This window comes from Urocampus carinirostris, chromosome 1 (assembly GCF_059441175.1).
Source record: "Urocampus carinirostris isolate Australia breed hairy pipefish chromosome 1, RoL_Ucar_1.0, whole genome shotgun sequence".
NCBI lineage: Eukaryota > Metazoa > Chordata > Actinopteri > Syngnathiformes > Syngnathidae > Urocampus > Urocampus carinirostris.
In genome coordinates, this window is record NC_142349.1 from 69,565,554 (window position 1) to 69,578,825 (window position 13,272).

Below are 13,272 nucleotides of genomic sequence, written 5' to 3' on the forward strand. Positions count from 1 at the left end.
CCTTGAAATGAATACAAATACAAGGTTTTGTAATCATCTGTCATGTCATGTCACCGTGGCGACCGGCTGGCCCCGCCCCCTTGGCACCGGCTGTAGCAGATTTCCTAATTTGCGTGTGTGCTTCTTAAGGGCGGGTTTTGGGGATTCCCGGTTGCGGGTTCATTGCATTACTTTGCATTATTCTGTTCTGTTTGACTTGAGGAAACCTGTACTTGCCCGTTCTGAGTAAAAGCCTGTTTTGTGAGTATTCCTAGTCTGAGTTCCTGTTTGCTTGTAAGCCTGTTTTTGTTTGTGTCCCTGAGTGTTGGACGACTTTTATTTCCTTAATAAAAGTAACTGATCGTTAACGCGAATGAGTTCACCCTTCCTGCCTCTTGCCTCCGATCTGGTCCGGTCCCGTGGCATCATTACTAAACGGATACATTGGCTGAGGTTGACAGTTATGCAAAAATAAGAATTAAAAAAAAATATGAATAAACAAAGTCTATCTATGTACTATTTGCATACTTGTTCGTTTGTTTAGGGTCACAGAGCCTGAGAGTAGCAATTGTTTGCATATACCGTATGTAAAGAACCAGAACTGATCAGGACCCAAACGCGTGACGTATCTCACATAAGCCTTTTATTTTATGGGAAATGGGGAATCATGCACGTTAGGCAGCGGTCTGGCGTGGAAAGACAAAAAGCCAGAGACCGACGAGAACGATACCAATTGCCCGAGTAGATATCGGACAGAAGGGGTCGATAACGGACAGGACGGGACAGACAGGATTGATAATGAAACAGGATATCGAAATTAAAAAGGAAAAACTAGACGGGAACAAAAACTGGAGAGAATGATAAACAGGACAAAAATAGACGGGAATGTAACTAGAAACTAATATTAAACAGGACAAAATAAACGGGAACAATACCGGACAGGAATTACCAACAGGAAAACAGGACCGAGTCAGAACCCAGGTCTTGCGGGGCAGAGTTTCGTTGGCGGACTGGCAAAGGAAAAATGAGAACACAGAGCTTAAATAGACAGAAAGCCAATCTGTCAATGAGCCTCAGCTGGCGCCACCCGGGCGGAGCCAATTGGGCGCCATGGCAACCGTGACACCGTAAAAAAGTGTTTTTGTTTTTCGTAATACGGTGTAAGATTATTTTTTATTTTGTAAGGGAAAATACAACATTTGGTAAGGGCATGGAGCTGTGGAGGCTGACAGGTATCCTATCCGATTATCCAAATAGGAATCAAATTTCTGAGGCTAAAGTCAGTCCACTGCCATCCTGGTCAGTGGAAAGCACTCATCAGAAATTCACCAGTTATTCTGAATTTTCTTGCTGCAGGAACGGGATTTATTCAGTTTCATTTTAGATCAACAATGAGTCCACCCATTAAAGCAAACTCCTTACAAAGTAATACTATTGTTGAAAGTAAAATGAACATGATTGTGTTTACCTAAAAAATACTAGAGGGAAAAAGACAAAGGAAACAGGAAAACATCTGAGTGCTTAGCACAGAACTATAAGACTCTGAAGCCAATTAGTGGAGCCAGTTAATTACATCTAGAGTCTGACTATTCATCTGCGGCTGGGTTCGTCAGCTCAGACTCCCCTGACGATGCTCCCTGAGGGAGTCGTCCATTAAGTGGAGACCAAGTGACGGATGCTTCGATGCAAATAAACCACAAGGCACAAATATCGGACAAGCGAGCGTCGAGAAACTTTCCGAGTTAACATTTTCCCTTTTTTTTCTCACTTCGTCCGTCTCCTGTCTAGTTAATGGAAAAAAATGATAATTTGGACTGTCATTTGATGCATTTTTAATGAAGTGGAGTATTTCTAGAACTATTTACTTATGTGATTTTTAATCCTGCATTTATCGAGACGTATGATTTTTAGATCTTGAGTAAATTGTATCAGTGCATCTGAACAATACTGTCACGGTTGCCATGGCGCCCAATTGGCCCCGCCCAGCTTGTTGACAGATTGGCTTCCACACTATTTAAACCCTGTCCTGTCAATCCCCTTTTGTCAGTCCATATGCGAATCTCCGTGTGTTTAAGGCAAGCCTTTCACGACCCTGACCCCTGCCTGTCCCATTTTGCTCTCCGGCTACAACCTGTTTTGATCCCGATCACGTCTGCTCTCCCGTTCTGACTTACGACTCGTTTCCGACCCAAATCACGTCTGCTCTCCCGTTCTGGCTTACGACTCGCTTCCAACCCCGACCACGTTTTTGCTCTCCTGTACCGGCTACTGACCCGTTTTTTCCGTCCCTGACACGGCTATCGCTCGCCACGGAAGATCCACTTCCGTGTTCGGAACACAAGCCGAGTACAAGAGGGACAGCATAATTCGGAGCGTGGGCGCACCCCTTCCTCCTTCGTTCAATAAGAATTGTGGTAAACGTTACAAGAGTGGGTCCTGTTTCCGTTCTGGTCTTGAAAATATTTTTGAGACAAATTTCTTTCTTATAGGTGTTGGGCTGAAATGACAGTAAAATGTATCTTATACTTATAAGTTTCAAGAACAATACTACTAAAGGGCTCCTATATCCAAAGGAAGTGACCAGACTCCACTGCAATACAATAAATATTTGAAACCCCAACATAGTCATTTGTAATCAAATGGTTAATGATTTGTATCTGGGTGTCATGTTTAAAGCCAGATATTTATTCCATTGCCCTTTCGAATTATATTTCGCTTATTAATCAATCAATCAACCAATTGCAGAACTTTATTTTGAAAATTATCAACAGGAACTCCAATCAGTGACAGTACACGCCTCTGGATGACCGATGAATTCGGCTGCATTTAAGAGTGCAGGCGGGAACCTCTGCTCTTCCTCTATTTTCTTCACGTCTGCCTCCAGGAAGGCAGCTCAAAGTGAAGGGGTGGGGGGCATTCTGCCTTGGCCTTTGTCCCCCTGTACAATGGGGATGAAGAAGGCCGTAGCCCTGAGCCGTGGTTCCTCGGCAAGGAAGAATGTCGCATGCAGACCACAAAGGCCTGGATGATTTGTGAATCGGGCCCACCCTGTGGAGCAGCTGAGAAGTAGGCTAGATCAGTCTCCAAAAATGGAGAAAGATCCGACTTCCTTCACGGACCATGTGGCCCTCACCCTTATATCAGAGCTTTTCTTTCGAGGGTAACACAAGGATTCCACAACAAACCGTTCTAGGTATTCATGGGAAAATATTTCATTCTGACACGCTACTGGTCCTTGAAATAATTTGATTATCTTAAAACCGGCTTATTGGTCAGTACTTTCAACCACTAAGAATTAAAACCATATCCCTTCATCCATCCACGAGTATTTGTGCCAAGAATGTCCTCCATCCTTAGGATAGTGATACAATTAGCGTTATAAAGAAATACCATTTAAATTCAGATTCTTCAGATTCAGATTCAGATATACTTTATTCTCATTCTTGTACACGTGTATACAGAACGAAATGTCGATACATCTGACCCGCACAGTTTCCTTGAATGTACAGATATAAATAGTAGTGCAAAGAGTGCAAGAGGAGCAGCTAAACCAGATGTGCAAAATGGGCAGTCAGGTAAACAAGTCACTATACAATAACAATAACACTGGAGTACGATAGTGCAGAGGAGAACAGATGTGCAAAGGAGTGGCTAGGTGTGGCTAGGTAGTGGCTAGGTATGTAAAGGTGACATACTTAAACGTCTGACCTTTGGAATATACCTGGAGCAAAGCTTTTTCTTTTAATAGTTTCTAGTACGTGCCTGGTCTTTGAGCGCACCACCAGAGCGATGCAGAGAGTGATTAGATCTCCATCAAAATAATTTGTATTTGACATTGTATTCGGTATGTATTCGGTTTAATGTCAAGTGTATAGTATGAAAGGGATTCAGATCAAAACATACTATTTTGTAAAGTATGTTGGTCTGAGTTATAATATGATGTAAATTATATATCCTCTTGTTACTCTGCACTATCGTACTCCAGTGTTATTGTTATTGTATCGTGACTTGTTTACCTGACTGCGCATTTTGCACATCTGGTTAGCTGCTCCTCTTGCACTCTTTGCACTACTGTATAATACTATACATAGCTATAATTATTTAGTATATTATTAGTACTTCAATACTCCAACTCAATACAACATTTTATTTATATCTGTACATTCAAGGAAACTGTGCGGGTCAGATGTATTGACATTTCGTTCCGTATACACGAGTACAAGAATGACAATAAAGTATATCTGAATCTGAATCTGATTTCAAAAAACAGTATTTTAAGTTAAGATAAATCCTATTGAAAACTTGTAAAACTGCACATCGCGTATGTTTTTGTTTGTCGCGAGGTAAAGTGACAACTAACATGGAGGTTAGTGGAGCCCATCCTAGCTGTCTTCAGGCAAGTGGGCAGGGAAACCTGGATCGGTTGCCAGACGGTCACAGGGAACATTTAGACCTACTGATCGAAACTCCTGTGTGGAGTTTGCATGTTCTCCCCGTGCTTGCGTGGGTTTCATCCGGGCACTCCGGTTTCCTTCCACATTCTGAAAACATGAATTTCAGGTTCATTGGCCGGTCCAAATTGTCCCTAGGTGTGAATGAGCGAGCGAATTGTCTGTCCCTGTCTGCCCTAAGACTGGCAGGCAACCAGTTCAGGGTGTCACCTGCCCACTGCCCGGAGATAGCTGGGATGGGCTCAAGCGGTACAGATAATGGATGGATGGATGGATGGATGGATGGATGACAAACCTGCCTTGCATGTTTTTGATACCTTGGAAGAAACCAAAGTGCAGAAAACCACACACAGGTAGTGGGAGAACATCTAAACCCGCACAGGTAGTCCATTATACTTAAGTTAAGCCTTTGACCCGTGAGACGTGTTAGCCAGTTAGCCATCACACTGCCTCAAAAGTAATCAGTTAATACCAATGATGTCACTAATTATACTATGCTTAATTCATACCATAGAAAGGGGGATGCCACATGTGCGGTCCCTTCTCAAGGTTTCTTCATTTTCCTCATGTTGAGGTTTTTGAGTTTTTCCTTGCCCTCATGTTGGTTCCAGATCAGGGGATGGTGTAATAATAGTCTGAAAAAATAGTCTGTGTAATAACCTGTGAAGCCCTTTGAGACTCTTTGTGATTAAGGGCTATACAAATGAAATGACTTGACTTAACTTGACTATTTAGTTTGAGAGATGGACACCTCCATTCTGTAATTGGGCTATCTCATAGGTTGGGATTAAGTCATATTTATAAAAGTTGAAGGTTAAACAAAATCATGCTCTTCACGTAGGAATGGCGATGTGGTTTGAATACTTGGGAAATTGCGGTCCTGTAAATCCTGGTCTTGTAAAACTTTTATCAAGCAGGACCTTGAAAAAAGACTATTATCTGGAATGGGCCTGTATATACCGAGTCGTGATGCTATGTTATACTTAGTGATGACCAGGGTATGCAGTATGTCAATATCACGAGGATGTCACTCCAAATGTATAGTGCAGGTCCTCCGCCTTGATTTGCGAGGCGTCTAAAATCAATACTGCAGGCAATTCTGTTTTGTGAGTTACTTGAATGTTCTGAGAGGTGCGAGGAGGGTAAAAAGAAATCCAATAAACTGAGACATATGGTTAGGAACCGGTCAATTTTATCTCACACCCGCTCTTGCTGCTCATTTAGAGGGAGGATGATGGAACAGCAAAACGTCTAAGCGTTGTGATTAGATACTGCGAGGGGCTCGTAAATTATTGTTTGAGACTCGGACGTTCCTACAATTTATGGTTCCGAGGTTTCCCCTCCGGACTCGCCTACTGCAATGCTACCTTAAGCCTTTCCTTACCTCCTAAGGTTGCAGAAACCAGGAAGTGAGTCCCGTATTTCTTGATGAGGTTGTCGTTGATTTGCTGCAAAGTTGGTCTCCGTCCCAGTAACCGCAGGTTGCGAAGGAACTCTGGCGCTAAGGGTAACGGAGCGCGAAAGATGTCGCGCTTCTCGGTAGCCAGGCTGTTTACCTTCCAGTGGCTGAATTCCCTAGAAAGAAACATACAAACAAAAGTAAGAAACACACGAGTGAACTCAATGCCATGTGCAGAACAAAATAGCCACCAGACCTTTACCAGTGGTGATCTATCCATCTATCCATCTATCTTGGTCATATCCCTCAAGAGGGGGTGACCGACATCAAGACAAACACATACAATCTCAAATAAAAAAAGGGAAAAACATATAGCAAAAAAAACACCCAAACAAGTTAGGCACCTCGGCACCTAAGTTGGTCATGCTTTCGTCCCTCCAGATGAAACAGGATACAAGAAAGCGGCGATGTCACTCAGGTCAGGGTGACACAACACACTACAGATATAAAGAAAATGTTGTATTGAGTTGGAATATTGAAGTAGTAATAATATACTAAATAATTATAGCTATGTATAGTATTATACAGTAGTGCAAAGAGTGCAAGAGGAGCAGCTAAACCAGATGAAACAGGACACAAGAAAGCGACGATGTCACTCAGGTCAGGGTAACACAACACACTCTTTTGTTCAACAGCAAGGCCTGACTGCTTTCACTGGTTTACCCCTTCCGCATCATACAGGTGCCCTGCCCATCCCTAAGAACGGGTCCAAACATCCCACTATCCTTTTACAACACCTCTAGACTAATTTCTATCACCAACAAGAGCTCTAGCTTCTACTAGATTTAGACTTCTTTCTTGAAGTGCACTCATTACACCATCCGTCCACGTCAATCGCGGCCTTCCTGTTGGTCTCCTTCCATTTACTTCTGCTCTGTAGATCCTCTTCAACATTCGCTCCTCATCCATCTTCTCCATGTTTCCAAACCAACCGAGTACTCTCATATCCACACTCTTGCTCAGTTCTATGACGACTCCAGGTCTGTCCCTAAAAATTGAATTTCTCAATCAATCCAATATTGTCGCTCTTAACATACTCCTCAAACACTTCATCTCAAAAACATTTAATTCCCTTCTCAAATTTGTGTTCAGCCTCCAAGTCTCTGCACCATACAACACAGTCGGCACAATCACACTCTCACACAGTCCCCTCTTAACATCCATACTCATACTCTTGTGGCTCATCACTCTCCTCAGACCACCCAAAACCTTGCTTCCTTGATTCACTCCATGCAATACCTCGCACTCCATTCCACCAACTGCAGCCACATCACAAACCAAGTACCTAAAGCTTTCAACTTCCTCCAGCCCCTGTTCATGCAACCTTATTTCTAACGCCATGCCCACTCCATCACGTGAACACTTCCCAACATTCACACATAACTTACGCCTATCACACACTCTTCCAAACTCCATTACCAACCTTCTCAATGTTTCCTCAGAATCAGCCACAAGCGCTGTGTCATCTGGAAACAACAACTGACTTACCTGCCACACCGTTCCATTGTCATCGATCATCTTTACACCTCTGCAAAATACTCTTGCATTCACCTCTCTCACCACACCATCCATGTTCACATTAAACAGCCATAGTGACATCACACACCATGGATGCATGGATGTCTATTTAAAGCCCAGATGTGTAATATTTAACCACTTGATGGCACTGTGTTGTCTAAAGTGAGCAAGGGCCAGTGCCAAAGAACACAGTGTGGAGGCATCCTGCCAAACAAACTAAATGGGGATCCCACTGTGTAAGAAATACAAATTTCTCGACCTATTATCTTTCCATCGGAAGGCAATTTCTTCCGTAGCTGACTTTACCCACGCATGTGTGCGCCTCTGACCTGCACTCACTTTAACTTTTTGGAGCCAATGCAGACTTGTTTGATTTAAAAATCTCAAAGCACATCATCGATTAAATGTGTTGAATTATAAACATTGAGAGTACAACATTTTTCTTAACATTTACACTCACGGTAGCTCAGGGAGTCTATCTATTTATATACCAAAGCCATATCCCCCTAGTGAGAGGTGGCAAGAGTTAAGAACACACTAACATTCCCCAAACATTCATCCCCCCTTTGCTCTTCCCAACCTGACACTGAACTTTAAGCCCAGAGAACAACAAGGGGTGATTTGCTATGCCATGCAACCATTCTTCAGCAGAGAGGCCCGATAGTGTACACTGGTTTACCCCCTGTTGGAATTATTAGTTTATCAATACACACTTACATTAGTAATCTGACTCCAATTTCTGACCATACCCAAATGGCACTCATCCAACAATACGTGCGCTTGTTCTACAATAGAAAGGTATCAGGAAGCTGGCATTTCACACACGAGTGGATTTATTCCTAACACACAAATCTAATACAAAGACCTGGGTCTCGGGTCCCTCTTAATACAATCTTGTGCGTCTCTGTTCCCATCAGCAGGCGCACCCCTCATTCGAGTAGCCCAGCATTAATTTATACTATACAATATGTCACGGTCGCCTTGGTGACCAGTCTGCCCCGCCCTCTGGGCAACAGCTGAAAGCAGTTCCACTAATTGTGGGTCTGTATTTAAGGCTGCATTGTGGGCTCTGCCGTTGCGGGTTCATTACTTATATACACAATCCCGGTCTGTTATGCCTTGTCCTGTTTTAGTCTGTTAAACCTTGTCATGTTTTAGTCTGTTATGCCATGTCCTGTTGAGTTCGTGCCGGAGGAACTCTGTATTGTTCTGTTTTGCCCGGAGTATTGGGCGACTTTTATTTTATTTAATAAAACTTATGGATCGTCAACGCATTTGAGTTCTCCCTTCATGCCTCCTGCCTCCGTTCTGGTCCGGTCCTCTTCATCCCCGCCACGTCTCGTGACAGAATGAACCCGCCAACAAATAGAACTCAGCGAACGATCCCAGCGCGACTTTGGGAGAGCTGGAGAGCGCAGTTCGGCAGGCGCCTACTGAGTTGGCCTTCCCTGCCCGTTCGAACCACGGCCCCGCCCGTTGTGGCCCTTGCTGTGCCTCGAATGGGGTCCCAGGAAGAATTGACGCCTGCCTGCCCGACTCCCGTGCCGATTGCCTGCTATTCCCTCTCCCCTGCGTGCAAGTCCGACTCCGACTCCGCTGCCCGTCGGGCCGACTCCGACTCCGCTGCCCGTCGGGCCGACTCCGACTCCGCTGCCCGTCGGGCCGACTCCGACTCTGATGCCTGCCTGCCCGACTCCCGTGCCGACTGCCTGCTATTCAGTCTCCCCTGCGTGCCGGTCCGACTCCGCTGCCTGCCAGTCCGACACCGCTGCCTGCCAGTCCGACTCCGCTGCCTGCGTGCCAGTCCGACTCCGCTGCCTGCGTGCCAGTCCAACTCCGCTGCCTGCGTGCCAGTCCGACTCCGCTGCCTGCGTGCCAGTCCGACTCCGCTGCCTGCGTGCCAGTCCGACTCCGCTGCCTGCGTGGCAGTCCGACTCCGCTGCCTGCGTGCCAGTCCGACTCCGCTGCCTGCGTGCCAGTCCGACTCCGCTGCCTGCGTGCCAGTCCGACTCTGCTGCTCCTGTTTTGCCGGTTCTGATTTTGACTCTCTCATGTCTTGTCTGTTCTGATTTTGACTCTCTCATGTCTTGTCTGTTTTGATTTTGACTGTCTCATGTTTGCCTGTTTTGATTTTGACTCTCTCATGTTTGCCTGTTCTGATTTTGCCTGTCCTGTTTACCTGCCCTGATTTTGCCTGTCCTGTTCTCGTCGGTTCTGCCTGTCTGTTATCCCCTGGCCAGTTTGCCCACCAGACCCCCTCCCTGCCGAGCGCCGATTCCGATCCGCCCGACGCAGATGGCGCCTGCCTCTCCCCGTTCCTGCGTGTTCGGAGGAGGGAGCGGGGTTGCCCCAATCGCGAGCGTCAACATTCCGGGGCGTGAGGTTGTAATTTTTTCTTTTTTGGGACCTCCGGAGCTGTCCCTTAAGAGGGGGGCTCTGTCACGGTCGCCTTGGTGACCAGTCTGCCCCGCCCTCTGGGCAACAGCTGAAAGCAGTTCCACTAATTCTGGGTCTGTATTTAAGGCTGCATTGTGGGCTCTGCCGTTGCGGGTTCATTACTTATATACACAATCCCGGTCTGTTATGCCTTGTCCTGTTTTAGTCTGTTAAGCCTTGTCATGTTTTAGTCTGTTATGCCATGTCCTGTTGAGTTCGTGCCGGAGGAACTCTGTATTGTTCTGTTTTGCCCCGGAGTATTGGGCGACTTTTATTTTATTTAATAAAACTTATGGATCGTCAACGCATTTGAGTTCTCCCTTCATGCCTCCTGCCTCCGTTCTGGTCCAGTCCTCTTCATCCCCGCCACGTCTCGTGACACAATATGCAAATAGCACAGCAAAAAAAAACATCCTAGCCTAATTCTATTGGCTATGTGTATATTGCAGTTATCCTTAGCTCGCTCTGATAGGTCTTTCCTCCCCTGCAGGATCATGTGTTGGCCACTCCTAGTTGTGGTTTCCTGGCAGTTGTTTACCAACTGCCTCTGAGTTATCATGTTTGTGGTAGTTACCGTCTGTTCTAGAACATTCCATTCTTGCACTTTTTCGCACCACACATCCTTTTCCACCTGTCACGCGCTCATGCAAATATCCTCATACTTTCATACAATAAGCAGCATCATCTAACAAAACACTATGCTTATATTTTGATTTCCTTTAATGCTTGTATTTTGATTTTCCTTTACCCCTCTGCATCATATGTGTCGATATCAGTCATTCTTAACTACCCCTTGCCATTCACATCTGTTCCTTGCACACACTGTCACATCCATTATGTTAACCGACCTCACATCCAGAGCGACATTTCATCCCATCCATCCAACCATATGCAGGCCTTACTCTCATTTTATTCCCGACCACTTCTGCACTACATACTCTTTGAGCCAAACGAGCTTCATCATTCAAGCCATAGCTCAGGAAGTAGTATTGCTTATTCACGCTGTCATTTTGGACTTTACTATAAGTTTTGAACTGTTTTCCAAGTATTGTTACTTTTTGTGTTATTAAATAAGAATTACAATGAGCAAATTGGATCTATATTTCTATTTCTATTTATAAGGCGCCATTGGCTCAGTTTGAGCACCTGTCTTAGGATCAAGAGGTCGCAGGTTCAATTCCTGGCTCCTCCGTGTTATATGTCAAAGTGTCCTTGGGCTAGACACTGAATCCCTAATGCCCTCACTAAGCAGGTAGGCGCCTTACATGGCTAACTCCCCATTGGTGTGTGAGAGTTGTGTGAATGGCTAAGTGTGAAGCACATTGTAAAGCGCCTTGGGAGGTCTTCATTGACTTGAAAAGCACTATATAAATGCAGACCATTTATCTACCAGTTAACATTGTTTTTTTTTACCACATTCTTTTGTTTTACATTTATTTATCATAATTCTGAATTAAAATCAGCAAAGCTATTGTGCAAGATGTTATCTTTATTTAACATAGTTTGTTATTTTTGCAGTGCTTTCGAAAACGGCTCCATCAAAAGATACCTTATTAAATATACTGCACTACCTTAGGGGCCTGTCACACAGACATTTGCGGCTGAATCACGGCTAAAATTTTGCGATTTTTTTTCGCCCGTGGTTGCCCGCGATGGAAAATGCGCAAAATTGGCCACCCCGCTGATCATCGGTGTATGGCCACAAAAAAGACGCCGGCGACTGTTCCGCTTCCTCATCGCGTCATTTCTGCGTCATTTTCTCGTGTGGACCACGGGTATAAAAGCTCCCGAGCCGGTGTTGTGCCCAAATCCGACTCCTACGCAACACACCCACACCCCCACCCCCTCGCGTGAACGCACATTCTGCTGTGATCGCTTTTGTTGTCATCCGCGTTAACAAACGCATTTTGTAGAATACGATCGCACTTTATTGTTTAAATAAACGCATTATATAGACTAGGATCTCCCAATTGTTATAATTAGCTCACTTTATTGTTTTAATAAGCGTTTTTTATATAGAATACGATCGCTTTTGTTGGAAGCGCAGCAGAATGCGCGTTCACGCGAGGGGGTGGGGGGTGGGGGTGTTGCGTTCGATTACGTTCACAACAAAAACAAAGACGGAATGGTTTAAGTTGTATTAAATTCCCAATAAATGCAAGACGAAGTGGTTTTGGTTATATGTTCGCCATTACATTCCCTAAAAGTGAGATAAAACGAGGTAAAAGTGGTTGTAGTAGCGAGGGTATGCAAATCTCGGCAGGGATGCACCGGGCTGTAGAAATCATTGCCGCTCAAGACACAGTCTCGTGAAGATCAAGATTTCAAGCTATGGCATCATTTTTATTTTATTATCTTGAAAAGAAATGTCAAGAAATAAAAATGGATTAAGACGAGGTCACTACGCTGACGGGGATCCATGTTCACCCCCTTGACGTCTCCAGCACAACTGACGTGTGCTTGTGCTCGGCAAATCGCGCTGTATATACGCAGAGAAAGGCGAAAGACTGTCACACGCGTAACACTTTAATTTCACGTAATAGCACCACGATACAGGCGCAGAACATGCTATTACCATGCTCCACCCACTATTACCCGCTGAAATTTCCCGTCCTACCCATGTGTAACCGCGCCCTGGCCGCGACCATAGCACGTAATTTCCGCGTCATTACCTCGTGTTGACCACGTGTGCGGCACGCGGTTTAACACGTGCTCAAACTTTTGAGCAGCTCTAAAGTTTTGAACGCGGCCAACCACGTGAAAATTTCCGACCGCGAGTAAAGCACAGCTCTATCTCGTCTATATGGCGGTCTCAAAACGTTCAACAGCGCCCAACGGCATCTGCTTCATGGCCAGAAAGTTCTGGCCGTGGTTCAGCCTCAATACGCTCGTGAAAGGCTGTATACCCGCGCTCTGAAGAATTGAGCAGGGTTAAAGGGTTAAACTCTTTCGCGCTGCCACCCGCGCGCGATTTTCCGAACTCGTGTTGAGCACCGCTGTATCTCGTCTTAATGGCGAACTCAATGCGTCCAATAGCGTCCGCCTCAAATGCAGAAATTTCTGGCCGTGATTCAGCCGCAAATGTCTGTGTGACAGGCCCCTTATGAGCAGATCATTAGTATAAGAAAAAATACAAAGTAATCTGCCGCCACATACTAATATAGATGACTGTTGCAGTTACTCAACTGATCCTTTGTGAAAAGCAACAATACTAGGTCTCACTGCACACTCGTGCACCGGCACACTGGTAAAAATGTTTTACCGAACTGTGCCAAAAAAAACGTCTTGATTTATTCAAGGAGAATATATCAACATGAGCAGGCGATTTGCCTCAGCAGTGCAAGCGAGGGCAATCTCAGTAACTTTGTTTTTTTTCTAGTTCTGGTTATTGTTCCGTTTTGCACGGTGAATACTACCGTGGCTGGCCGT

At 45.0% G+C, this 13,272-nt stretch overlaps 1 protein-coding gene across 1 annotated transcript in view; it reads right to left on the minus strand.

Annotated features, from left to right (window-relative positions):
- Positions 1–13,272, minus strand: part of brinp2 (BMP/retinoic acid inducible neural specific 2) — a 288,092-nt gene that overhangs the window by 111,863 nt on the left and 162,957 nt on the right. Inside the window, exon 3 of the mRNA XM_088349920.1 lies at positions 5,815–6,005. Within this exon, the coding sequence (XP_088206046.1) occupies positions 5,815–6,005 (191 nt within the window). The remainder of the gene's footprint in view (positions 1–5,814; positions 6,006–13,272) is intronic.